The sequence below is a fragment of the Schistocerca piceifrons genome, chromosome 2 (assembly GCF_021461385.2).
Source record: "Schistocerca piceifrons isolate TAMUIC-IGC-003096 chromosome 2, iqSchPice1.1, whole genome shotgun sequence".
In the NCBI taxonomy this organism is placed as follows: domain Eukaryota; kingdom Metazoa; phylum Arthropoda; class Insecta; order Orthoptera; family Acrididae; genus Schistocerca; species Schistocerca piceifrons.
The window spans coordinates 243,772,512-243,800,463 of NC_060139.1; the positions used below are offsets into that span (position 1 = coordinate 243,772,512).

General features: G+C 39.9%; 1 protein-coding gene across 1 annotated transcript in view; it reads left to right on the forward strand.

Annotated features, from left to right (window-relative positions):
• Positions 1-437: 437 nt before the first annotated feature.
• Positions 438-27,952, forward strand: part of LOC124775286 (juvenile hormone acid O-methyltransferase-like) — a 33,486-nt gene continuing 5,971 nt past the window's right edge. Inside the window, exons 1-2 of the mRNA XM_047250124.1 lie at positions 438-446; positions 14,259-14,406. Of these exons, the coding sequence (XP_047106080.1) occupies positions 438-446; positions 14,259-14,406 (157 nt within the window). The remainder of the gene's footprint in view (positions 447-14,258; positions 14,407-27,952) is intronic.

Genomic DNA, 27,952 nt, shown 5'->3' on the forward strand with positions numbered 1-27,952 from the left:
TGGAATTAAAAACATGTTATTTTTTGGGTTTTCAGTATTGTTATTGTATATTTTCACCACAAAATAGTTTTGTTGTAATTCGTTCATACGATTCTTAGAAAAATTCAACAGGTCTTGCGTATTTTCCACTGGGGCAAAGCCCCCTAATTAATTAATATTTTCACAGGCGTGCTGTCCAGAACATTCACAAGCTGTTGGTTTCTGGCGGAGAGGCTGTCTTCAGCGTAATGGCTAACATGACGCATTACACAGCGTTTGAAGAAATGGCGAAAGACTCGCGTTGGGCCCAGTACATGCAGGTAAAACTTTGGTCTAGTTGACGTCCTGCTAAATCTCAGAAATACTTGGCAAATGATGATTAATAATACTAAAAATGCCCTACCTCAGGAGTAGTCGACTTGTTTTGCTACGGTAAAATTTCTAACTTCTGAGCGCTGATGGGCCTAGTAAGTCACTGTTCGGCAGATACGAGGGCGTGCTAAAAAGTAATTCCTCCGAATTTTTAATTCTGTTCTCTATACAGTTCGAGGCGTTAAAGATCTTGCACATTACTCGGTCGACATGGTTTCGAGCTGTTGCGGGTAAAAGAGAGGTGTGTAACGTTAACTAAGTAGGTGCGTAACAAACGAAATGCTGTAATCGAGTTTCTAACCGCAGACAACATGCCTCTAATTGAAATCTGTAGATGAATGAAAACTGTGTACAGTGATGATTGTATCGACATCAGTAATGTGCGATGCTGGGTTGTTCGTGCTCGTAATGAAACTGGTAAAAGTCGTCGAGGGAGACCAAGAGATGAGTACAATAAGCAGATTCAGAAGGATGTAGGTTGCAGTACTTATTTCAGGATGAAGAGATTTGCGCAGGATAGAGTAGCATGGAGAGCCGCATCAAAGCAGTCTTCGGGCTGAAGACCACAACAACAACAACCTCATTGTATGTGGCAGAGCGTCATATCTTTCCAAAACCTAAGAAACACTTCCGAGGACTTCATTTTGATAGTGATGAATCAGTGCAATTAGAGGTAAGGTTTTAGCTCAGTCAACAAAGTCAGACATTCTACAGTGACTCTGTCAACAAACTGATCTCTCATTGGGGGCACGTGTTCGTCACCAAGGTAACTTTGTTGAGCAGCAAATATGTAGACATGAAGAATAATGAAGTAGAATGTTAATAAAGTTTGGTTTACTTAAATAGCGTTACGAGATTTCAAATTAAAAAATTAGGAGCAACTATATTTCGGTACACCCTCTTAATTACGATTCTCTACTGAACTCGAGCCACAAACCTGATTGGGGGGGGGGGGGGGGGGGGGAGTACCGGGAGGAATGGTCAGTATTCAGGAGTAGGACAGGGAGAAAAAGTGTCAGGTAAACATGGACTATAAAACTGGCATTTTATGAGCTATTAGCTCTTCTTCATTTTCGATACTGTGAAACCAGTCGGACATCGACAACTCCCACGTACTCTGCCAGTTACGCAGAATCATCATTGGAGAGTGGATCAATTTGGACCAGGGCTGGCTGGATAGTCTCATCGATGGTACACAGAGGGCGGTTTCAACTGTGCATCCGAGCAACGAAACATTCCACCATGTATTAACTTTGGCTCAGGAGTGCTGTGAAAAACCTCTTATGGGAAACAGAGGATTTTGCCGTTACACAAATGCCTGTGTTTCTGATTTGGTGCTCTAGACACATCGCAAATAAAAATACACGCTTGCCTCAGAGCCAATTTTTGGTTTGTGTGCCTTGGATTTCCAAATAAAGGGGCAATGCAAAACTTCTATTGTTCAGTGGATTTTGCAGAGTAACTAAATGTAGATGTTTCGAAGTGTTTGGGTAACACTTAAGCTATTTTTTCATTGCTCTAGAGTGTGGAGAATTCAGCATACATCCTTTGTCCAGAACATCCTCTATGAACTTCGTCTTGTTCATTAACAGACTTGATTTACATTGCTGTTTCTTACACCTGTTACTATATGTAGATTTTATTTTAGTAAAAAGGGATGTTCCTGATAGCCTCATTTTCACCAAACAAGAAACAAACTGCTGAGCAGACAGCTCTCACAAGGAAGCAATTTTGGCGCTGATGTGTCAAAAAGAGCAAAACAACTCAAGACAGACGAGACTCGCTACAGGAATAAAATGGCAGGGCGCTGCAGTAGAATCACTTGCCACGAGTAGTCAAAGGAGGCCACAAAATCTTTCATGTAAAAGGGGCTTCCGACGTCCACTTGTGGGAAATTCCATAATAAATAGTTTTTAGGCGCATACTCTGCACCAATATATAAGTATGACTTTTACAGGAAGACAATTATTGAACTATTTGAATAAAACGTAAATTTCTTACAAACTTCGGCGTGTACACAATTTATTCAACATCGTCTCCACGGATATTCAGATTTAGATTATGACATGTTCGATATATCTGCCACATTGACGATGATGAGAGACAGACGAAGAGCAAAATTCTGCATGATCCACTGAAGTGGTGGAACGTCGATGCTGTCCATGACTTCATAAATGGCTGTTTTCAGCCCCACAAGAAGGAGTCGCATACGTTCAGACCCGGAGAATATGGTGGCCAGTCGAGGCCCATGCCAGTGGCCTCTGGGTACTCCAGAGCCAGAATGTGTGCCCCAAAGTGCTCCTCCAGGACATCATACACTCTCCTGCTTCGATAGGGCCGAGCTCCGTTTTCCATGACCACACCTTGCCGAAATCTGGGATGGGGATGAAATCATCTTCCAAAACCCTCACGTACCGTTCGTTAGTCTCCGCGCTATAAAGGAACATCGCACCGATTGTTCCGTGACTGCACATTGCACACCACGCAGTCTCCCGTTGAGGGGGAAGAGACATATCGACTGTGAAATGCGGATTCTCAGTCCCGAAATGCGCCAATTTTGCTTATTGCCGAACCCATCCAGGTGAAGTTGGGCCTCGTCACTAAACAAAACAACAATGGGCATACTAATTCCCATTGTGCCACGCGGCCAACAGTGCAGTTTGAACGTCCTAACGCAATCCGTTCAGAAGTTATGACGATTTTATTTCATATATTTCAGTAATTGCCACCCTGTATATCCTTAAGGCCAGATAAATTCTAACACAGAGGAAGATGCACGCTTTTGCGCTGATTCATTCTAGTTGTTACAATAAAGTGTTCCTCACTCGGGATGTTTCCACAATATTACAAATAAACATAATTAAACTTTATTTATTTGAATAGGTAAACCTCGAACAGAAACAGTTACTGTTTTTGATAGAGTACAACAGAAGAAAACAAACATTCTCCAGAAATTCTTCTTAGTTCTGTGTAGGAAAGTTTCGTCACAAACAACTGTTCTTCAACGAAGCCAGAATAGATTCTTGAGAGTTTAGATTACGTTCTCGTGAACAACGAAAAGTCTGTCTTCAAAACAAAGTACGTATGCAAAGTTGTATCTCACGCGCAGTGCTACTAGTCCACGGCGCGGAACACAGAGTCTCGGAGTGCAGGTCGCGGGCGACGTCCAATCTGAGGCTGTATCCAAGCAGTGGTGGTACTTCAGTCGCTGGCTGGCGAAGACGGAATTGTCTCTAGTCGGATCCGTGCTGGGAGAAAACTCGCGCGGCGGAAGGTTATAATTTTTCTACTGGCTAGCGAAGCTGCAGCGGATGCAACAAGGGGTGCATGTCTGGAGTGACTCCTGTTCTGCGCCCTCTAGCTGCTTACCGAGAGACCCTCTGTTGGTTGAGTAAGATACCGCGGGAACCAGCATGACCGCAGGTGTTGGACTGACGATAACCCGCTGAACAGAGGTACGTTGCGGGTTGGCGGCGTCGCAGGCGAAGCCGAGATAGACACCAGTTTACAAGAAAGTTCACCCATAAATGATAACAAATATAACTAGAGTGACTGCACAGTATCACTAAATTATTGAAACTGCCTAAAATTACTACTAGGAAACAAAGAGTCGTATCATTCCAATGGCAAATTACGTCCTTTTCTGCTAGCACAGACTTCTTGTAATTAATGCATCTGATTCCTTGAGTGTTTCGTTAAAAAGCTTTCCAAGATTTATGCGTTACCATTTTCTTCGCCTCAACGAACCTCTGTTAATTTTATTTGCTACTGATACAATTATAATGAAATAGTCAGCGTTTCGAGCTCTTTAAGGGGATATATTATGCTTCTCTGACCTTTTATGGTGCAGCAACACAAACGCAAAACTAAATCGTTTCGAATACAAGCAACGCACGTAATCAGATGACCAGTACATGGACGCACCAGCCACGCGTAAGTCTGACATTCCCGCGTCTTTACCTATACCTGTCGATCGCGAGGTGAGTCTTCTCTGCAGTGACAGCTTTAAGCGACAGTGCCACGACCCCTCTACTACCAAGGGCGCCATGTTCGTTTCAGTCAGACGTTGCCGACTCATCGCTACTCGGGACAGCTTTTCGTGTGGCAGAGAACCCCTAATGTGTGCTACAACACTACCTATCCTTTGCCATGCTTTGTGCAGTTTCTTGCAAAGTATGTGTGTATGTGTCATGTAATCTGACAATTTCGCTTATTATCGAAAGTACTATCACTTAGGATATAATGTGATATTTGACATGACATCAGAATTCAAATGGTGATCCAAGATAGTGGGCCTGGGATTGCGAACACACTTCCTAGGTCACTTTTCTTAACTTGAAAGTGGCGGGAAATGAAAAAAATCATTCCTTGCAAATGAGAAAAGTAAAAATAATTTAAATGTACGCAACGAGGGTACAGAGATTGAAATAAATATTGTCCGCAGCTCGTGGTTGTGCGGTAGCCTTCTCGCTTCCCGCGCCCCGGTTCCCGGGTTCGATTCCCAGCGGGGTCAGGGATTTTCTAGGCCTCGTGATCACTGGGTGTTGTGTGATGTCCTTACGTTAGTTAGGTTTAAGTAGATCTACGTTCTAGGGGACTGATGACCATAAATGTTAAGTCCCATAGTGCTCAGAGCCATTTGAACCATTTTGAAATAAATGTTGATGACTTCATCCAAACTACGCACAATTTTTGGTGAACTTAAGAACTGTTATAGCTAATCCAAATGAATCAGAATCGTATTATCCAACGTATGATTGAAAATCCAATAATAATGTGACAAAACTGTTTCATTTTGTGACTGTAAAGGAAAGAAATAACATTTTATCTAGAATCGCACATTCTTTGATATTTACTATTAAAAACAGTCTTGATCACGATTTATTTATCAAGGTGACCGATTTCGACCACTACTGTGGTCATCTTCAGACCTACAGGTTGTATACAAAGCTTTAATTAGAAGGCTACATACATTAAAGCTATAAAAAGATGAATTACCATTGAGTAGGAACCTCTTTCCGTTGGAGAATCAATACCGGAGAAACCAGTGCACGTCTTACTATACATAATGGAGGCTCCACGTACTTCAGACTGCATGATTTCATTACTAATCAATGAGTTATAAGTCGAATTACAATTTAAAATTTCTTAGTTAAAAGAACATTGTCAAGAATTAAAAATAAATGCACACTAAATTTAGCTTATTAAACAGCTATTGTCAATTAAGAGGTGTTAAAAATTTTTAGCTATGTAGGAAAAATGAACTTCGGTTTGGCTGTACATGGGTTGCCCTCTCAAGGCCGGTTTGTGAACCATTTGGAACCACTGGTTGCCATGGTGAGGTCGATTGTCGAACTTTTGTGAAGTTGGAGAGAAGCCTGCTGCCACATCTTTGCACTGGCTTTTGTTCTCACCATGGCAACCACTAGTTCGACAATCGACTTTACAACAACTATCAGTGGAAAGAAGCCTGCTGCCTCATCTTTGCAACGGCGTCCAACTTCACCATGGCAACCACCAGTACCAAATGGTTCACTAACAGGCCTTGAGAGGGCTACCCATGTACTCCCAAACCGAAGTTCGTTTTTCCTACATAGTTAAATATTTTTAACGCTTCTTAATTGACAATAGCTGTTTAATAAGCTAAGTTTAGTGTGTATTTATTTTTAATTCTTGACAATGTTCTTTTAACTAAGCAATTTTAAATTGTAATTCGACTTATAACTCATTGGTTAGTAATGACATCATGCAGTCTGAAGTGGGTGGAGCCTCCATTATATACAGTGAGATGTGCACTGGTTTCTCTGGATACGGATCCTGTGCACCTCCCAAAAACACGATCCTCCTCACCCGTTTGTCTCCCTCATCCTCTCCCACCCCCGCCTGCTGCTGCGCCTGTATTCCCATGTCCCACCCGGTCTCCATCTCTCCACCCTCCTTACCCTCTCCCAAGGTGGCTTCCGCCAGATTCCCTTCCTTGATGATGTCCTCCTCCCCTCCATCTACCCCTCCTATCAACTTTGATCCTCCCCTCCCACTTCCTGTGTCTTTTCCTTTGGGCACCCACCCTCCCTTCTCTCTCCTTTTCCCCCCATCCGCGCTTCCGCCACCCCTCTTCCCCTGGGCTTCCCCACCCCCTTCCTCCCTTCGTCCCTCCCCCCTCTCTCCCCTGCCTGTGGCATCTCTGCTCTCCCTTCTCCCTCTCCCACCCCCCATTCTCCTCTCTTGGCTGGTCCCCGGACTCGTACATGCTCAGTGGTCATTTGCGCGCCGGAGATCATCGCCATCAGTGTCTCGTGTGTGTGCCTTCGTTTGTGTTTAGTGTTCTTTCGCCGTCACGCCACCACCTGTGCCGTCGCAGTCGTCCGTGTTTTGTGCGCCGTGTCAACGGGTTTTAGTGTTTTTTCTCATACAGCGTGAACGGCTTCGTGTTTATTGTTTTTCGTGTCTAGAGTTTTTGCCTGCCATTTTTATTGTATTATCTGTACCACCTTTTATGTCATATTTCTTGTACCACTCGCGGCTGAAGAGCAGCCTAATATGCTGCTGACAGCCCACCTTTCTATAAGGTGATTAAAATAACATTAAAGAAGAAAAACTGGTTTCTCCAGTATTGATTCTCCAACAGAAGGAGGTTCCTACTCAATGGTAATTCACCTTTTTATAGTTTTATAACTTTATGTATCTTCTTTAATGTATGTAGACCTCTACTTAAAGCTTTGTATACAACCTGTAGGTCTGAAGACGACCACAGTAGTGGTCGAAACCGGTCACCTTGATAAATAAATTGTGACCAAGACTGTTTTTACTAGTAAATATTTGTAAGACATTGATCACTGCCTTTCCCACAATGTATTCAAAAGTAGCACATTCTTTGATTTCTTCAACAGCTTTGTTGTATTTGACTTCATCTGTTACTGATAAAATAAGCTTAGAATTACATATTCTAGATAACAGAAAAATAAACAGTAAGAAAAATAAAGTACCTTATCTATTATCAATTCTTGGTGGATTTTTTGAAGGTTATAAAGAAATTACGTGCGATAACGCAATTTTTACTAGGTCTTCTAGTTCTGGAGAGGCAATTCTTAGATGGCTTGATTATAATGTTGCTGGAATGAAATTATAGATAGACTTCCTAGGAAAAGTTGTAATAGAATTGATGGAAATTCGTGTACTAACTATTAAATATGAACCAACATACGAGTTAGAACAACGAGAAAATATTCTGAAAAAATGGAAAGTTAAGATATCTTTTTATGAAGTACAACTGCAGAAGTAGCAGGAGTGAGTAGTAATAAAAATTTCAAACTACGTGTCACATAAGTCTGCAGAATTTGATATGCCATATTTCGAATTTATTACATTTCAGACAAATCGTAAAAATAATCAGTTACTTCACTCTTCGTTATTCGACCACATTAAATGGAACAAATGAAATTTTCCCACAGGAAATCTGGAATATTAACCCACCAAATAATATTCTCAAAGCATACAACCCATTTCTCGATTTTAAATGAGTTACACTACTCATATCAGATGCTGACATAATTCCATGTAATTTCATAACGAACTATCCTATTTATGTGATTAATGTGACGTCTAGAAATAATATTGTAAGTTCACAGGAAAGGACTAGGAATCTTTGTGTGGAACTTTTAATGAACAAATTCCTTCAGATACTTCAACGTATGTAGGAATGTATAGTAAGAAAAATGTAACTTACAGTGCTTAGCACAGAATATTTACTGAACGTTTTTAACAATATAAATGAATAAAAAATTAGAAATAGTTAAAGAAATTTTAACATCATGTTTTCACTTCATTTTAAAATATTTTCAGGAAGATAAAGAAAACAAAACTGAAAAATTTAGATGTTAATTAGAAAATGATTACTCATTGTATTTCTTGTGTATAGCTCTTTTTATGTAGATTATATTAGCATTTTGAATTTTCAAAATCAATTAAGATTTGCGTGAGATCGATGGAAAGCGTTGGCTGCAGGACAGGGACTAGTCTGATTCAGCTGAACTAGGAGTTTGCAACTCGTATTTTATCCGGTGGCAGGTGGCCTCTAGATAAAGATAATACTGACCTAGAGCAACAATTTCCGTCAGTGAAAGAAAGGTTGCGCACTGAGTGAACTTACGTAAACATTCTTTTGCTCTATTTGTAGTATGACTTACGTGAAACATTCTCTCGCGCCAATCTAAGGCAGTTCAAAACTTCTTTCAGAGATGGCGCTGATGGACGATCCATTGAAAATAATAGCGGTACATGTTTTACTTTAAACATAAATTAATTGTTTTTAAAGTTGTCTTCAGTATTCATACTATCATTTACATGTTATTCACATTTCTTCACTTCAAATAAAACATGAAAATGTGAAGAAAATAACTTATTTATATCCAAAATGAACTGATGGAGTAGTGCTTGTAAAATCTACTTTGTCACTCGAATACCTAATATATATAACCATTTTAGAGTCTATTTTCTGTGTCAAAGCTCTAAACCAAGTATGAAGACTGAAGTATTTTGACCATTATCTCATGAAATCATCAAAGCGTCAGTGGTTAGAGAAGAACTAGCTATTTGACAAAAGTTTTTCTATTCTCGCTTCTGTACGATCTATCACCATGTAAAGGGCAAGTTTAAGACCCATCCTAAGGAGCGGATTGTGTGTTTCATTCCGAAATAATGGAGCCCTCTGTTATCTCAGAAGCAAGATGCACTGACGTACGGGAGGTCACAGCCCGGAATCTCGATTTATAGGACTAACACAGTGGAAGGTGTTCGCTAGCGAGCGTTTTGCACTTTTTAGGAATGAAGCTAATTTTGTCCTATTAAATTTCATAAACTTTAAATGGACAATATCAAACAGCTAAAGCAGTGCGGTGACTGTCTAGAAAAAAGAATATTAATGAATTTCATAAAGATAAGTAACGAAAAGATGGATTTGTAAAGAAAGTGTATCGAGACATCAGAAAATTAAAGTTACATGTGAATGTGGTAGAACTGTTGGTAAAAGAAGAACACTCAAAAATCAAATACAATCGACAGTTCATAAAAACCGTATGGCTGCTCAAGAAGAAATAATTAGGAAAATTTTGAGCAAAGAATAGATTTCTTATATTCACCATAGTTCATTACGTTTTATTTTCTTACGTTTCCTTTTTATAAAGAAATATTAAATTTTATTTTCTTACATTTACGTTTTATATGAAATATTAAATTTTATTTCCTTGCATTCACCTTTTGTATGAAAAAAATAATAATTTGAAAATTGGTGAACGTGATACGAAAAAATGTTCAGATTTATTAACTTTTCTAAGTAATTTAAAAGAAATTAAGTGATTTAGACCTGAAAAGTAGTTGTTTTGTTAAGTTCTGTGTAAGTTCTAGTGAGCTAGCTCACGAGGAACGAAGCAGCTAGTGAGCTAGAAGTGAGATATAATCTACCAAAACGTCCTACTCTCATTGCCTATAGAAAATCTGACACCCATGCAGATTGAACCACATGTGGAATAATTTTAAGCTACACTGAAGCGCCAAAGAAACTGGGAGAGGCATGAGTATTCAAATACAGAGAGATGTAAACAGGCAAAATACGGCGCAGCGGCCGGGAACGCCTACATAAGACAAAGAGTGTCTGGTGCAGTTGTTAGATCGGTTACTGCTATTACAAAGGCAGGTTACAAAGATTTAAGTGAGTTTGAATGTGGTGTTATAGTCAGCCTAGGAGCAATGGGACGCAGCATCTTCGCGGTGGCGATAAAGTGGGGATTTTCTCCTATGGCCATTTCACGTGTGTACCGCCAACATCAGGAATCCAGTAAAACATTAAATCTCCGACATCGCCGCGGCCAGAAAAAGATCCTGCAAGAATGGGATCAATGACGACTGAAGATAATCGTTCAGCATGACAGTCTTCCAGAAATTTCTGCAGATTTCAATGCTGGGCCATCAGCAAGTGTCAGTATACGAACCATTTAACGAAACTTCATCGATATGTGCTTTCAGAGCAGAAGGCTTTCTCGTGTACCGTTGATGACTGCACAACACAATGCATTACGCCTTGCCTCGGCCCGACAACACCGAAATTGCACTCTTGATTATTGGTAACATATTGCCTGGTCGGACGAGTCTCGTTTCAAATTGTGTCAAGCGGATAGACGTGTACGGCTATGGAGACAACCTCATGAATCCATGGACCCTGTATGTTAGCTGGGGACTGTTCAAATCGGTGGAGGCTCTGTAATGGTGTGGGGCGTCTGCAGTTGGAATGATACGGGACCCCTGATACGTCTAGATACGACTCTGACAGGTGACACGTACGTAAGCATCCTGTCTGATAACTTGCATCCATTCAAGTCCATTGTGCATTCCGACGGACTTCGGCAACTCCAGCAGGGCAGTTCCACACCCCACACGTCCAGAATTGCTACAGAGTGGCTCCATGAACACTCTTCTGAATTTAAACACTGACGCTGGCCACCAAACTCCCCAGACATGAACGTTTTGATCATAACTGAGACGCCTTGGAACGTGCTCAGAAGAGATCTCCAACCCCTCGCACTCATACGGAATTATGGACAGCCCTGCAGGAATCACGGTGTCGATTTCCCCCTATTATGGGAATCGATGATGATGCTGACTAGTTGTTCCTGTTATCGACATTGATATTGGCAAGATATCAGCCACAGGGATTCCAAGACTTTCGATAATGTTTTACCTTCAAATTTGAAGTCGATGACATATGACAAAAGAAATATTTTTCTTCGTGTTATATATTTAAAGATTAATAATTTCGCATTTTTGCTTTACTTTTACTGTGACACCTTGATTCTTGCCAAATTTCTTGGTTCTAAGTCAATGGGAAGTACCCTATAGTTTTTGGTGAGTGAGGTTTCGAGTATCAAAATTTGTCATAATCGGCCATTTCTTTTGATAGTATTGACTTAGAAGCTTAAATTTTTACACTGCGAAGGGGCCATAGACCTTGAATATGATACGCCAACCTCTTACAGAGAAAGTTTGTCTTAAGGGACGGACAGACAAACAGACGGATGAAAAATGACCAAAAACTATTTTTTCGTGTTATAGTTTTACAAATTAAGCATTTTCGATTTTTTTTTTTGCTTTAGAATGGTACTGTGAAACCTTGTTACTATCCAAATTTCATGAATGTAGGTCAACGGAAGTATCCTATAGGTCTTGATGAATGAATTTTGCGAATATGGAAATATGTGACATACATAGCTGTATCTTTTGACTGCATCGACTTAGAACCTTACAATTTTTACACCGCTTAGAGACCACAGCCCTCTCTGGCTGCTGAGGCAACACTGGGATCAGCTGCGCATAATGGGAGACGGGACTCTGTGGTGTGGGTAATGAGAAGCCTTGTGGCGGGGGGAGGGGGAGGGGGAGAGGTAGCAGTGTGGACTGGGGGACGCTAAAGTGCTACCTGTGGGAGCTTACACGGACCATGGAAAGCGAGTAGGGCAGCTAAGTGCAGGCAGGAGGTTAGACGGAGGGTGGGGTGGGGGGTTAACGGGAAAGGAGACTAATAAAAAGACTGTGGTTACATTGGTGAATAGAGGTCTGTGTAGTGCTGCAACGGAAACAGGCGAGGGGCTAAAGATTAGGACAAAGACTAACGACAGTTGCGGCCAGGAGGGTTACAGGAACGTAGAATATACTGCAGGGAGAGTTCCCACCTAAGCAGTTCAGAAAAGCTGTTGCTGGTGAGAAGGATCGAGGTGGTGCAGGCTGTGAAGCAACCATTTACATGAAGAAAGTTGTGCTGGCAGCATGCTCAGCAATGTGGTGTCCAGCTGTTTCTTGGCCACCGTTGGTCAGTGGCCGTTCATGCAGACAGACAGCTTGTTAGCAGTCACACACACATAAATGCAGCACAGTAATTGTAGCTTAGCTTTTGGATCACTGGTTTCACAGGTAGTCCTGCCTATGATGGACTGGAGTAGGTGATGGTGGAAGTGTGACGCTACAACGCAGTCCTTGCTATGAATTTTTTTGCTTACTTAACACATGAAACGGTTTGTATACGATGTATTGTCTAGTGTAAATATGTATTGTAAGTACTACGTTTAAATTATGTACTATTTAACACTGGCAAGTCAGAGCATATGTAGGTAACGTTGAAGTCAGAGAGATTGTTTTGCCATGCCGCTGGGTGCGGGAGCGCGCCAGCGGGCAGTAGTAGCAGTGACGCCGTGCTCGGAGTAAGATGTACAGTCGAATGCTGCTATTCCTAGCTATGTTACATCTAACGGCTAGTGTGTCGATCTAAGTACGACGGGAAAGTAATGGTCGGCATATCTGGAAGCATGGCTGGGCAAGTTATTATGGACTAATGAGCATAGTGCTGAAGAAACGAGGGCTTAAATGTGAAGCGCACTGTGGGCCCAAGTCGCAACAGTAAAAGCCCACTGCCACATTGTGTCGCCGTGGACTTCCGTCGATCCACCGACAACGAGGGAAGTAACACCTACGTAATTCCACCCGACAATATCACCAAGTAGGTTCCTTCCGATCCTTATTTATCTTATCGAACCGAGCGTGTCACGCCATAATCAAGAGAAAATATGTTAATTATCTAATTATTAGCATAGACGGTGAAGAGTAAATTTCAGACTATTTTGAACGATTGGTTATCATAGTTAATTGTTACACTTAATAAGCTTATGCCAACCGTAGTAACTTAATAATAGACTAAAGTAATAAAATTGATTATTAAGATTTATTTCAATGCATATTGAGCTGAAGTGGCTGGCCGGTGTGGCCGAGCGGTTCTAGGCGTTTCAGTCTGGAACCGCGCGACCGCTACGGTCGCAGGTTCGAATCCTGCCTCGGGCATCTGTGTGTGTGATGTCCTTAGGTTAGTTAGATTTAAGTAGTTCATAAGTTCTAGGGGACTGATGACCTCAGATGTTAAGTCCCATAGTGCTCAGAGCCATTTGAACCATTTTTTTCAGCGGAAGTTAGTTCAAGGATATTTCATGAAATTATAAAGCTTATTCCACATGACAATCGCCCAATTAATGAATTTTTATCATTCAAAACATAGTTAATCAATTCTTGACAATATATTTCATTATCAGTAGATTAAACTGTGCAAAGTACGTAATTTTAAAGACAGAATGTCAGTCCATTATTCAAAATGTAGATAGATAATTATCTGTGTTGTCAGCATTGCACTTACCTGACAAATTATGAACAAAATAACTATCAAAATACTTATTGAATGTTAACCACTAATGTTTAAGTGTAGTTAGATTATTATGACATTATTTTATATGACTACTGAGCCTGACACAGCACTCACGTAAAAGTTCACATTCCACCTGCTGCGCTACAAACAGGTAAACTTTATCTTTGACACAATTATTCACGTACTTAACAGTACTGTCGCTCATCAGTTGAGCTGGCGACCGATTTTTTAATTGCTTTTACAACTTAATCATTTCTTTTGGCAAAATTTCCACTGGCAAAATTTATTTCCAAATTATTTCCTTTATTTCCATTATTTCATTTACCGATCGTTATGGAATGAAATTACTCATTCAATAACGATCAAGTTATAACGTCTCCTTTTTCCCGCGGAATAATCATTATTTACTTCGGATTCGGATGCCTTATCCCGACACGGGTCAAAATTCATAATTCACGGTCATTGTTAACTTGTAATTTCGCAAATCCTGGGAAGTAGGGGGGTGTTATAGAGGGACGTATGGGACAGTTGTTGCATGTAGGTCTGTTACGGGGATATGTGCCATGAGGCATGGGGTTGGGAGCAGAATGTGATGTATTCTTTTCTGAAGACAAATCGTTTGCAAGCGTTGTAGTGGAGCGTCGATGTTCACGGATTTTGCCGTTCCTCTCAGGACGTGGAGGAGTTCGTTTCTCCGTACCAGCACAGTGAGGACCCAGTGAGCGACTTCCGTCAGCTGCTGCAGAGCGAGGGCTACCAGGTGCTGCACTGCGACGTGGCGCCACAGGTGGTCTTCTTCCCGAGTGAGATGCAGCGTAGAGGTGAGCAGCTCCTTTACCTTTAGTGTCAGCCAGTGTCTCAGAAACAACGCTTTACATGTGCCTGGGTGCATCTAACGCCAAAACCCCCAGCTGTCCGACACCTGTACCAATCGTTGTATGTCGATAGTGTGTCAACCAAACCTCCGATTTAGTTTGTGCTATGTGCTGTCGTCCAGTAGAACTACGTAAACGTTAATTAAAAGCAACATGAGAACTATGGAGCACACAAAAAGCACTACGATCAGTAACTGTCATGTATAGTTTCCGTGGGGAAGTTGGTAGAACGTTAGATTGTTGTACTAAGCATACTGGGTTTAAAACCCAATGACTGCAATTTTTCTTTACTATATTACGAATGAAAGTGTTATATGGAACTACGTCATGTTTATAGAACTGTGCTCTTGGCAGTCTGTTTTCGCTTCTTTTCATTGAAAGCACGTGGTAAACCTACAGAGTACATTTGCAATTTCACATAATATACAACCAGAACAGAAAGGAAGAAACAGTTGCATCACATGTGCAGAAGTAATAATAATAATAATAATAATGGACACAATAATAAAAGTAATAGCCGTAATAATAAAGAGCGTGATCCATTCAGGAATTAAGGCTTCACAATACTGGCTGCTTAAGAAGAAGCGTATGAAGAAAATTACTTTTGTTCACCAAGCACATTTGATAAAGCTTGCCGGCCAGTGTGGCCACGCGGTTCTAGGCGCTTCAGCCTGGAACCGCGCGACCGCTACGGTCGCAGGTTCGAATCCTGCCTCGGGCACGGATGTGTGTGATGTCCTTAGGTTAGTTAGGTTTAAGTAGTTCTAAGTTCTAGGGGACTGATGACCTCAGATGTTAAGTCCCATAGTGCTCAGAGCCATTTGAACCATTTGATAAAGCTTACCTTTGTGCATCCACCCTGAAGATTGCCGAATGAAAGATTGTGCCTGAAACAGAACTTTGTCGAAGTTTTAAAGGCATTATCCACCGATGACGGTGAGAATTATGCAAATGTGGAGAACCAAACTGACTGTATAAGACGGGCTGCCGCTTAAGAAGATTTTTCCGTTTTTGCTGACAATCTCTTCCGAAGAATCTAGAGCACCATCAGACATTTTACGCGTCATATACTTGTACATTCTGAAGAAATGAAGATCGGACGGTTGATAAAAGAAGGTTGTGTCTGCTGGAATTACGTGAATTGCGATTTTGTTTCCTGGTAGGTTATTTTGTGTGTGCTTGTCACGAAGAACACTAATGTCTTCGTGGGGTCCATACGAAACCACAATTAGCAGAAGTTTCTCTCATATAAATTTCACGCCTAAACACTTAAAAGGATTTTTAATCAGAGGGTTGCGAACCCGGGACCTATGGTACGACGACCTCACACTCTACCAACTAACACACCCCGACATCTACAAAAAAATCAGTCACAGATACGCTTTTCCAATGCTCCGTAGTGTTACTTTTAATTACCGTTTACGCATCTTCTACCAGATGACAGCACGTAGCTCGAACTAAATCGGTGTTTTGGTTGATGCTCTATCGACATACAATACGTGGTACCGATCTGAGTGTGTGACATCTTGGAGGTTTGGGTGAAAGCAGCAAAAGCGGGCCGAAACTGTAAATCAAATGCTTTTACAGACCCCCTGTCTCTCTAGTCGCTAATCGCTTATCTAGTGTGCATTCCTTGCTCAGTATGTGTGCAGGTTAAACATTAGAATGTTACTCCTGATGAACCCCTCGATGTGATGTTATAACTACCCGGACTCTGGTAGACTGGCCTCAGGGAATATGAAGATACTATCCCTCCAGCTGCTGTGGAGAAATTTTCTCTCGCAGCAAGATTGTCCTCATCTGAGGTGAAGATGAGGTGTCCTCAGGCTTCTGTGGAGAAAATTATTCTCGCATCAGTTCCGGACAATGTCTCGTCAGCCCAGCAGTGTTGTTGGTGGCCCAGTTCCGGGACGAGCTGGTTGCAGGTTTGACCCAACTTCTCGTAGAACGAGCCATAGGAGCAGATGTGCAGAGTGTTTCATAGTGTCGTTGTTGGTTGGTTTTCTTGTCATAGGGAGAGACTTCAATTTAAATTAGATATTGAGTGCCAATTATTCTCCCTCCATTAGGGGTGAACAACACAACTAACAGAGAGGAAGTGTGTGTGTGTGTGTGTGTGTGTGTGTGTGTGTGTGTGTGTGTGTGTGTGGGATGGGGGAGAGGGGGGGGGGAGGGCTGTACTACTTTACACTCAGGTTGAACATTTCATTACATATTTATTTGAGAATACAAAAACATTAACCCGAAGACAATCTTCATTAGTAAATTTTTGCTCTGTTTAAATATCACAATGCAATCATTCAACTGGTAAACAACACTCATAGGATTTAATGTCTGCAGAATTAAAGTCTGCTGCAAGTTATCAAAACACAAGCTCATTTAAACATTGTTGTCGTAATCGTGTTGTCGTTGTGCCTTCTCGGGGATTCTGACCTACGCGTAATGTAGCTTATAGCAGACTGACTGCCTTACCTATTTCATTTTTGGATATGCTGGTTCTTGTACTTCTCTTCGCATAGGTCATCTTGTTGCATCTCTTGCTTGTTTTTCTTGCTGTTGTTGCGTGTGGTGCTCGTAACTAATGAAGCAGAAGGTCCGACCACCTCGTAGTCGTTCGCCGGTGCACCTTGTTGCTCAGGCTACTGACGAGACAGTTTTCCGAGTTACGCGCTGACGCGCAAAATTTCCTCGCAAATTGCCCGAACCGATCTCTTAGCATCGGAATTCAGGCAATCCTGTGAAGCTGTCCGTCAATATTTATTAGTTCAGACATTTAGGACAATATTCAACAATTCTGTAAACATCTTGTTCAGTACAATTACTAAAATCTTTAAATAAATTCTTGTAGCACATCGAGTCACTCCAAAATTGTGAGACATGCTCCCACATCTCCACTATGGCCTCCAATTAAACAAATGTGAGCAAATTCTGACCGCCGACATATATGGTGTACTGCAAAGACGCAGATTGAACCTTCAATAGCATTCAGTTCCCTTGCTCTAATGCGGTAAGGAATCCATCAGCAACAAAAGGAAGGCAGGTTAACATTTAGATGGGCACTCTGAAAACGAACATGTATTAATTCCACGGAAAGTAGGGAACTACTGCAACCTACATACTTCTAAATCTGCTTAGGGTATTCATCTCTTGGTCTCCCTGTGATTTTTATCCTCCTAGGACTAGTGGATGGAGGAGGTGGTCAGAGAGAGGTGGAGAGGAGACAGACAGAGAATAAGGAAGATGAAAAGGACAGAGAGATGAGGAAGGCAGAGATGAATCAGTAGAGGAAGGGAACAAATACATACTAAGGGAATGCTGGGGACTCATCATTTAAACATAAGTACAGTTGCTGTTATTAGTCAATTAATCGTTTGCTGACACACAAGACAACAACACTTCGTCATGCAATTACAGTGTCACAACTCTGGGTCTGTGAGGGTGGCAGTAGTCTCGAAAATAGAACAGTCGACACGAAGTGTTCGAATGGTGACAACTTCTAACGATCAGAATGTTTTTCTTTTTTTGTGGGGGGGAGGGGTGGGGGTAGGGCGGCATCCAACTCATCATGCCCTTTCTACAGCTAGTCTATTGTAGGTGTGTAACGTGTAGGTTACTGATTAATAATAATATCAGTACATAGGAGGCCCCACGTGCCACCTGTGAAGGAAACGATTCCTGGAGATTGACTGTGACCGTGAATCTGTAATCAGAAAAGGTTTAAAGAAAAACTACATGAAGTAAATTAATATTGTGTAAACCCCACGAACCCGTTTTACTTCCGGAAACTTCAAAAGCATACTACCTCTATATGAGAAGTTTCCCAACCCTGTTAAAATTCTAATAATAAAATCCTTTGATATTGGAAAACAGTAAAACAATCTGAAGTTAATTTGATAAATAATGACACAATGTACTGTAGCTTTGTTTCCCAGTAACAGTTAAACCCATATAAATATGCATCTAAACATGAAGGAATGGAAATATTACAGTAAGATCACATACAATAACAGTTGTCAGATTCAAAGTTTCCTCTGTAACAGTCAAACACAGATCAATATGCATCTAAACATGAATGAATGGAAATATTACACTAAGATCGCGTACATTGACAGTTGTCAGATTCAAAGTTTCTTCTAATACGCTAACTTGAACCAATGGCGAATAAGCTACATCTTTGTAATTGGTCGGTGTAAATAACTTCAATGGCAGATGCCTCAACTTACACGTCTGGCCACATTTCGCCAGTGCAACACATCAATTCTCCTGTCTAAATTACTGTATATACACATCGAAGCCCTCCCTTCCAAAAGACACATACAACGCATGCAACGACTAGTACAAATACACTGAAAAGCAAAACCAAATAGATGATGGGGGTAACTGCTGTTAGTGATCGGGTCAACAATCACTGAAGGTGAACAATCTTTACAATACACTACTTTTATTTACAGACATTAGTCTGTTACAGAGCATAAAGCAATTAAATTGCTTACAATTGTGTTTCTTGAAGAGGGGAATGTTTTTTGAGTCTTATCTGTTCTGGGTCGGCGTGCTGTGGCGACGGCGGTGTAAGCAGTGTGAAGTTGCTGATATGACTATTGTAAGTTCATCCAGTCATGTCCCTGGCATTAAAATATCCTCGTTCTTTTCATGCTGTTTTGGCTGGCAGTGGTAATAAGTGACGTAGCATCCATTTGTCGTAGGCCGGAACAAAGTAACTCCTGATGTAGCACCTGAAGGTCGTATTAGTTCACCTGCAACTTTCACAGGGGATAGTTTGGCACAGTCCACATCGTGTTTAAATTAACCTTCCACTTGCTATACTTTGCCAATTGCGAAGCTAGACAGTCCATCTACCGTTAATATTCATGGTTAATAATAACACTTTTCTCACGAAAACAGTCACTAATATAGCAAAACAGTTCACAGTTTCCACATTGGCAGTTAGTATTTTAGCACATGTCATATATCGTAGTCAAGAAAATGCGCAATATTAAATTCACAATTTATGTAATGCTGCTCAATTCTAAACCGACAACTATACTGTCTGTTCACGAGTGCATTGTCACTGCCACAGGCATCGTTTTAGAAAACCAACAGCGTTTGCATAATACAACGTCCGTTGAGAACATCCACCATAAAGTCAGATTTCAAACCGGTCTAACAAAAGAATGTCCGGTATAGGCACACACACTTCATGTGCTACACTATATAACCAAATGAAAAATATTCTACGTCATAAGAAACATATCTATGGAGTACAAGGTAGTAAAAGAAATATATTATATATCGTTATTAGTCATGGCATCACACACCCCACAATGCCAGTATTGGCTCTTCTACAGAAAAGTATGACGACCACTAAATCAGAATTAGCTACCGCCCAACAATGTAAGTACTGGCTCTTAAACAGGAATGTTTGCGACCACTCGTCTAGAATTAAGTAAAGGAAAAATCTTGAGGAAATGTAATTCTTTCACGAAGCGAGTACCTTACAAAACACTCTAAAGGCTTACTCGTTAGTTCTGCTCATCAGTCTAAGATCCTTACCAAGTTGGGTTAACAGACGAGATAGAACCAGTAAGGAGCAGCGCGATAAGTGGACGCGAGAGCATTGCAGAGATGCTAAACAAACGCCAGTGGCAGACATTGCAGGAAAGCCGTTGTTTATTTATTCCATGGTGCTAACATTCCAAAATGAATCGCATCTGCCCTTTGAATATTCCGTGGAATTTGTATTTAAGACTTCATAGTTATTACTCTTTGAACATGGTTATGGTCTCGTTAAAATAAGTGTACCTTTCCAATTATATGGCCTTGTTTGGTTCAGTTGATAGCGCATACATGTAATATAAACAGGTCCGTTCTGGCAAAGGCCTCGCTACTCTTGTTGTTATTGTTGTGATCTTCAATCTGATGGTAGGTTTGATGAAGTTCCCCACACTAGTCAATGTTGAGCAAGCCTTTTCATCTCTGCGTGATTACTACAATCTATGAACCTGCATTCTCTACTGAATACTTGGGCTCTGAAAATGTTACTCTCCCATAAGTAATTACCAGACTAACTATTCACTAATAGTGCAGGACGTCTCACATTAGCTGATCCGCTCTTTTGGTCGAGTTGCGCCATTAACTTTTTTTTTTCCTCAGTTATATTCAATACCTCTCCTTTAGTTATACCTATCAAACCTGCAGCATTGTTCTGTGGCACCACATATCAAATGCTCTTATTCTCTTGCTGCCTCTACTCTTTATCGTCTAAGTTTCATTTCCATACGGGGCTACACTCCATAAGAAGTTCTTCAGGAGGAACTTCGTGACATAGAAATTTATGGTATGTTAAAAAATTTCTCCTTCTGAAAAACGCTTATCTTGCTAATGCCATTCTGCATTTTATATTGACTTTGCTTCGGCCACCATCAGTTATTTTGCTGCCTGAGTAACAAAACTACTGATCAGTTTCTTGAGAGTCTCATTTTATAATCTGATTCTATCAACAACTTATGTCTGGCTAGGCTTATCAAGAACAAAAGACAAAACAACTCCATTAACATCTATCTGAAGCATTGTATTCACCAAAGTATTCACATTTTCCCATTTCTCATCGAGCAAACGTTACTCCACATCTTCAGAATTCAACATGTCTACCTGTTCATAGCTATTCTCTGTCATTTTTCCAGCATCGAAATCGGCTACGTATGGAAGTATCAGTCCCGTGTTGGTGGGCTCTCCACATGCACTTTATTCCGTGGATCAGCTGACTGCAGCTCTGCAGTGCTCAGACCTTAGTTCCTATCACTCCAGTGGCCATCCCTGGTATATCCCCCGCTACCTCTATTGTTAATAAAGCGTCTACCATTCGAACCGTCTCTACCTGTCCTATCATCATGATTCTCGATGGTACCACTTCCCATTACCACATTTATTTCGTCGTCAATATATTGCTCGCGGTCGTAATTTCTAATCCATTGTAGACTTCAATCAAGATACACAGACTGATTATTACTCCTTCCAGGAGCATTCTCATCACTATTATCATATTCCAACATCTGTAATAAACTCTGACAACCTAAGTCATCTTTTACTCAAGCAGCTAGAATAATTTGATGTAAATGTGACAAAAGTTTCATTACATAGATACGAATCGACGTTGCAAGACTATAAGGACTGTATAAGAATTGATTTTTCAATAACATATGTTCAAATAATCAAGCAGGATTGTATAAACCACAATTGCAAAAATTTTACATCATTACAAGACCGTGTTTAAGTCAGTGTTGTGCTGCCTCAGACCAATAAGCAGGCAGGCACATAGGCCTAAACACCTCATAGGATTCACAATTTCTAGTCAATATATGTATCTGCACAGCATATTCACTTTCCAGGTAACCGTACACAAATTCAGTCTTGCGGGCAGCAGGGAGACTAGGCAGAAGTTTAAAATCAAATTGCTCCAACAAACATGAGGGTGAATGAAAATTGCTGTATTCCTGACAGGTAAGGAATTATTATAAGCAAATTCAGACACACCCTCAGAAATCTCATTCTCTTGATCAAGATCTCTATGACTACTCTGGGTTCTCCAACTCCGTAATGGCACAAAGGACCTGGTTCGTCTTCATGATTTGAATCCATATCACTGTGCAGTACGTGATCCCTACTGTAACAGTGACATGCACTAACTTCACTTAACCTTTCTTCAGTCATACACAATTTTGTCCTAATTCCCTTCTCCTCCAGATCATTTCCATCTTCGTTATCTTAAAACTCCACTTCTGCCTTATTTTTTTAACACTCTTCCCTAAAACTCTGAAAATTGTTTTGCAACTGCTTCTTTGTTCATTAACATCCGCCAGAGATTAACCAATTCTGTGCAACAATGGAATGTTTAGTCTCAACATTAGAAATTCTTACATCAAATTTTGTGTGGAAATCCCACCTCTACTGAAAGCTAAATACATTGAATTTCATGGTAACCTCTCCATTAACAGATTCATATTTCTGTAACTGTCTCTGCCCGGTAGCAACACTATTTTCTATATTCTCAGCTAAGTATCTTGCTCAGTTCTAGATTACTGGTTTTTATTTTCTTATCAAGTCCGTTGATACGAATTCCCCTCGCCCTTTCTGTTCTCTTCGTAACGTCTCATAAAATGATGATTAATTTACATAATACAAGGTTACATTGTTACCTTTACAGCAACTTGCCTATAAAATGTGAATTGTGTAAAGTCTAAAGCTATAGTACATAAAAAGTAGAAGCCATTACTGAGTCACACACTACACTAATGATGAAAGGAAATGATTATCAAAACGATTGTAACAGTAAACATCTATCTGCATCATGTAGTCTTTACTTTGTTTCAGTGATTCCAGATTACCAGTGAGTACTGTGAAGCACCCAAACTGGAAATTCTGTTTTTTTTACAACATCATCAGTATCAAAATTAATATTTTCAAAGCACAGTATATAGTAATTAGTTACCCACAAAACAACACATGCACTGGGTAACACAACAAGTCAAGCTAAAATACTGGGTCTCTTACTAATCAGTACTACAACATTCACATCTACATCTACAGGATTACTCTGCAATTCACAATTACGTGCCTGGCAGAGGATTCATCGAAACACCTTGAAGCTACTTTTCTACAGTTCCACTCAAACAGCGCGCGGGAAAAACGAACACTTAATTCTTTCTGTGCGAGCTCTGATTTCTCTTATTTTATTATGGTAATCATTTCTCCCTATGTGGGTGTTCGCCAACTAAATATTTTCACACTCTGAGGAGAAATAGGAGACTGAAATTTCATGAGAAGGTCCTGCCGCAAGGAAAATTGCCTTTGTTTTAATAACTGCCAGCACAACTCGTTTATCATATCCCTGGCACTTTCCGCGTTATTTCGTGATAATACAAAACGAAGTGTCCTTCTTTGAACTTTTTAGATGTCCTTCATGAATCCTGTCTCATGCGGAATAAATCGCAAGAACATTATCTGTGAACTCATTCCAATTTAAGTTATTTGTGTTGTAATCCCTAAGTATTTAGCTGGTTTACAGCCAGTTGAACTTTGTGATTTATCCTGGATCTAAAATTCAGCGGATTCTTTTTAGTGATCATATGGATGATTTAGATTCAACTGCCACTTTTTCACAATACAGATAGCTTGTCTAAATCATTCTGCAATTCGATATGATCATCTGATGACTTTATGTGACTGTAAATGACAGCATTATCTGCAAAAAATCTGAGATGGCTGCTCTGATATCTCCTAAATCGTTTATGCATATTAGGAACAACAGAGAGCCTAATACATTTCCTTGGGGTACGCCGAACATTACTTCTGTTTTACTCGATGACATTCCGTCAGTTATTACGAACAGTGACCTTCCCGACAAGATATTACGAATCCAGTCACACAACTGAGACGGTACTCCATAGGGATGCAATTTAATTAGAAGTCACTTGTGGGGAAACGGTGTCAAAAGCCTTTTGGATATCTAAAAATATGGAATCAATTTGACGTCTCCTGTCGATAGCAGTCATTGCTTCTTGAGAATAAAGAACTAATTGTGTTTCACAAGAATGATATTCCTTAATCATTGTTGACTGTTTGTCAATAAATCGTTGTTTTCGAGGCGATTCATAATGTTCAAGCACTGTTTATGTTCCAGAATTCTTCTGCAAGTTGCCTTAAGGATATTAGTCTGTAATTTAGCGGAGTACTCCTATTTCCTTTGTTGGGTATTGGTATGACATGTGCAAATTGTCCTGTGTTCTCAGCATAAGCAACGATATTCTGTAATAAAATGTATGCCAAACTGATAACTGTTTCAGAGAACAAAATTTTCAACAAATAGATGAAAAGATTTCTGAACATTAACAAAAATACCCGTTCGATAGGTAAATTTTATTCGTTAGACAACTCTGGAAACTTACGTTCTTTCATCTTGGCAGGGTCGCCAATATGTACATCTGCTGTCGTGTTGTAGCTTTCAAGTGAGTCATCCTGATGAAAATTCCCCCTTTCAATCATAAATGTTCACCCAGGAAATAATATTATGACGTAACCTGAAACGAAGCGCAGGGCTGAGTGTTGGGAAGAAATGACCCGAGGTCACATAGTCAACAACGGACGATGACGTCAGCTGTCTCAAAACTTTGTACCCGAGAAACTTTGATGTTGCCATGATGTGACGTGATGTGATGGCCAGTGTGAGTGCAATGATTTGAAGTGGAATATTTTAACATGACATGACATGATGGGAAGTGCGACTTGACCTTAAGAGGTGCGTGAATGGTCGACCTAAGTTCAAACAGTGTTAATGACTGTGCAATCAAGTGATTGCCTGATCTCATTAAGTGGCCCCTAAACTATTAATAATATTGGGCAGCAATATTGTGCAACATATCAGCAGCTGATTCCAGACAACGAATCGATATGGCACAATGTTGGTGTCAAATCCCGGATGTGCAAACATGGCAAATTCTGATGCCAGCTCTTATATGGCTCTTGGGCTGGTTTTGCACTCATGCAAGAAAAGAGAAAGCGTAGACGAATAAAGGAGTGATATAATAAGAGAGGAGAATTGACACATGTAAACGTCCTAAGTGACTTGACAATAAGCGAGCGAAATGAGTATCGGAAATTTCTGACGATGGACGCTCGCTCATTAGATATACTGTTTCACGTGATTACATCTATAATTCTGATTATATATGGTTAGTATTTACTTATTTACACCCAGTTTTGAAAAGAAGAAGTACACATAATTTTACTTGAATGTTCCAGTAGCTCGGCACCACCAGCCTCGCTTTTCGATGCACTTGTAATTCTTTTCAGCTCTTTCTTATAATTTTTCCACAATGAATTTAATTTCTTTACTAAATGAAGCTTATGTGCTCCCAGGTACGTTTCCCTATATTTCGACAACAACTGACAGAATTGCTCCATTTTCTCATGGTGTCTGCTGTATTCGATCCATTTATGTTGAGATTTGGTGAACAAAAGATTTGTTATGTGTATTGGCAATGAGTTAATCTGTATGGACCTTTTCACCTATTATATGTATTATTAGATATCTATGCTAGATTTTGCGTTGTATGCTTTTGTGTGTTTGCCTTTGCAAACTGCCAGGAGCACATTAAATATAATAAATAAAATCTATTTTCGTGAACAGTATTTCTCCGCCTATATTACTTTACTGTACAGATATAAAATTCAATTGGTTATGGTCCTAGGGAGACCGAATTGAATAACTTTGACCAGTAAATTGTGGTATACTTTATATTACATGTGAGAAGTCCATAACTTACAGTACTTGTATTGCAACTGCGCAAAGAACTTCTGCCCAAATGAGGCAGATAGAGAAGTTCATTGGTCGAGATAATTATGCAGCTTCGAAGTCTGTAGTATAAGCTTATCTGCACTTGGACGATCTTTGGGATGTCATTGATGGAACCTAAAATTTCACAGATTCAGATTTCCAGAACAAAGATCGTAAGGCAAAATCCAAATTAATTCTTCTAGTCGGATCATGTTAATTACCTTCACACAGAAAAGGCCAGTACGGCGAAGGAAGTATGGGACAATCTAAGAAGAGCGTTTGAAGAAGGAAGTTTGATTAGGAAAATGAATTTGCAAAGAGAGCTTATCACCACACGCCAAGACGAATGTAAAAATGTTGATGAATATGTGAACAAAACCTTGTTCCACTTTGAATCGTTTAAGAAATAATGGATTCGACATCGCTAATAAATGGATTGGTACCTTGTTACTAGCGGAACTACCTCTAAGTTCTCCCACATAATAATGGGCCTACAGAATTCAGGTAAACCAATTACAGGAGACAGCGTAAAAGTCAAGCTATTAAGAATATATAAAAATATTCTATCCAGGACATAGGAATGGCTTCGTATCGAAAATACAAAAAGAAGAAACCTGTTCCATGTTATAAATACCAAGGAAAAAGAAGTACACAAGAAAAAGTCTTGTTTCAAAGGGAACACAAAGGAAAGAAAACAGTAAAGGTAAGGTACAGCATATTATTCTTGGCAAAATTTGCAGTAAGAGTAAAGGTTAGTTCCTTGATTGTGCAGTGTCTTTGAATATAACCAAAGGACAATGAGTTTTATACGATATTTCACCTAGAACGTACATTGTTCGCCTAACAGTGGATGGTTCTTCATTACAATGTGAATGGGAAAGAAAGATAAACTTTAATCTGAATGCTAATGCAGAATCACACGGCATTACAGCTCATAATGTACATTATATTAAGAATGCTGCTAAAGATTTTTCCTTCAGTTAGTGAAATAGTGAATAAGGGCTACAAGATAATTATTCTATTTAAATTGTGGAGAAATAATTGATCAGAATGGCCAGTGTGAGACCCACAGATACTAAAGAAAAAGTTATTTATGAATTAAATGTTCCTGAAGTTTGAAATAGTTATCCTTTACATTCCGCAAAAGGTTTTTTATGTCATAAAGGACTGGACATCATAGTAGGAGAAGTACGGCCTTGTTAAAACACACGGCAACAAGGTTAAAGGAAAATAAGCGTTGTAACTTGCGTTGTGAAATTTGTTTACAATGAAATCAAGCCAGATTATCGTTTAAAACAAGTAAAAATAGATGTACTGAGCTTTCACACCTGATACGCAGAGACGTTTGGGCCCATGGAAAGGGAATCTATCAGAGCACTTGTTGTTTCATTACCTTGATTGGTAATTTTTCGAAATAAACCCACGTTTATTTCCCTGGAACCAAGGACAAAGTGAGCGAGATATTTGCCACTTTCGCGTCATGGCTGAAAGAGGGAGTGGTAAGAATATAAAAGTTATCAGGTAAGAAAATAGTACCGAAAGCGTCAATTAACACTTTAGACAACGACTGATTGAACTTGGAATCAGAAATCAAACTGCAGCTTGCTTTAGTTCTGACCATAACGCAGTAGCAAAACAGGCTAACAGAAAAATTCTGTAAAAAGCAAGGAACATATTTAAAGGATCCATAATTACTCATATGTTATTGGGCAGAAGTAGAATCAAGTGCAGAGTATCTGAATAGTAAATCGCCTACTAAAGATTTACCAAACACAACCACATATGAAATTTGGACTGGAAAGAAGCCAGATCTAGACCATCTAAGAATATATAAATGTAAGGCCATGGTATAAGTTCCCAAACTACTTAGAAGAAAATGGTGCTCTAATTTTGAAAATCATATTTATTGGAAATTGTGAAGATTTCCAAGGTTACTGAATCGTAAAGCCTGAATCAAAAACGGGACTAACTAGCAGAGAGGTAATATTTTTATAATTGGTGAGAATGAAACGTATAGTGAAAAAGTATGTGCACATATTAATCTGAATAAGATGTCCAAGAGCGTTCAAAAGCACCAGAAAATTTTAGATTTAAAGCACATGAAAGAGCTGTTCAGGCAGAATGAGATATGTTGACTGAAGATGAAAAGGATAATGAGAACCA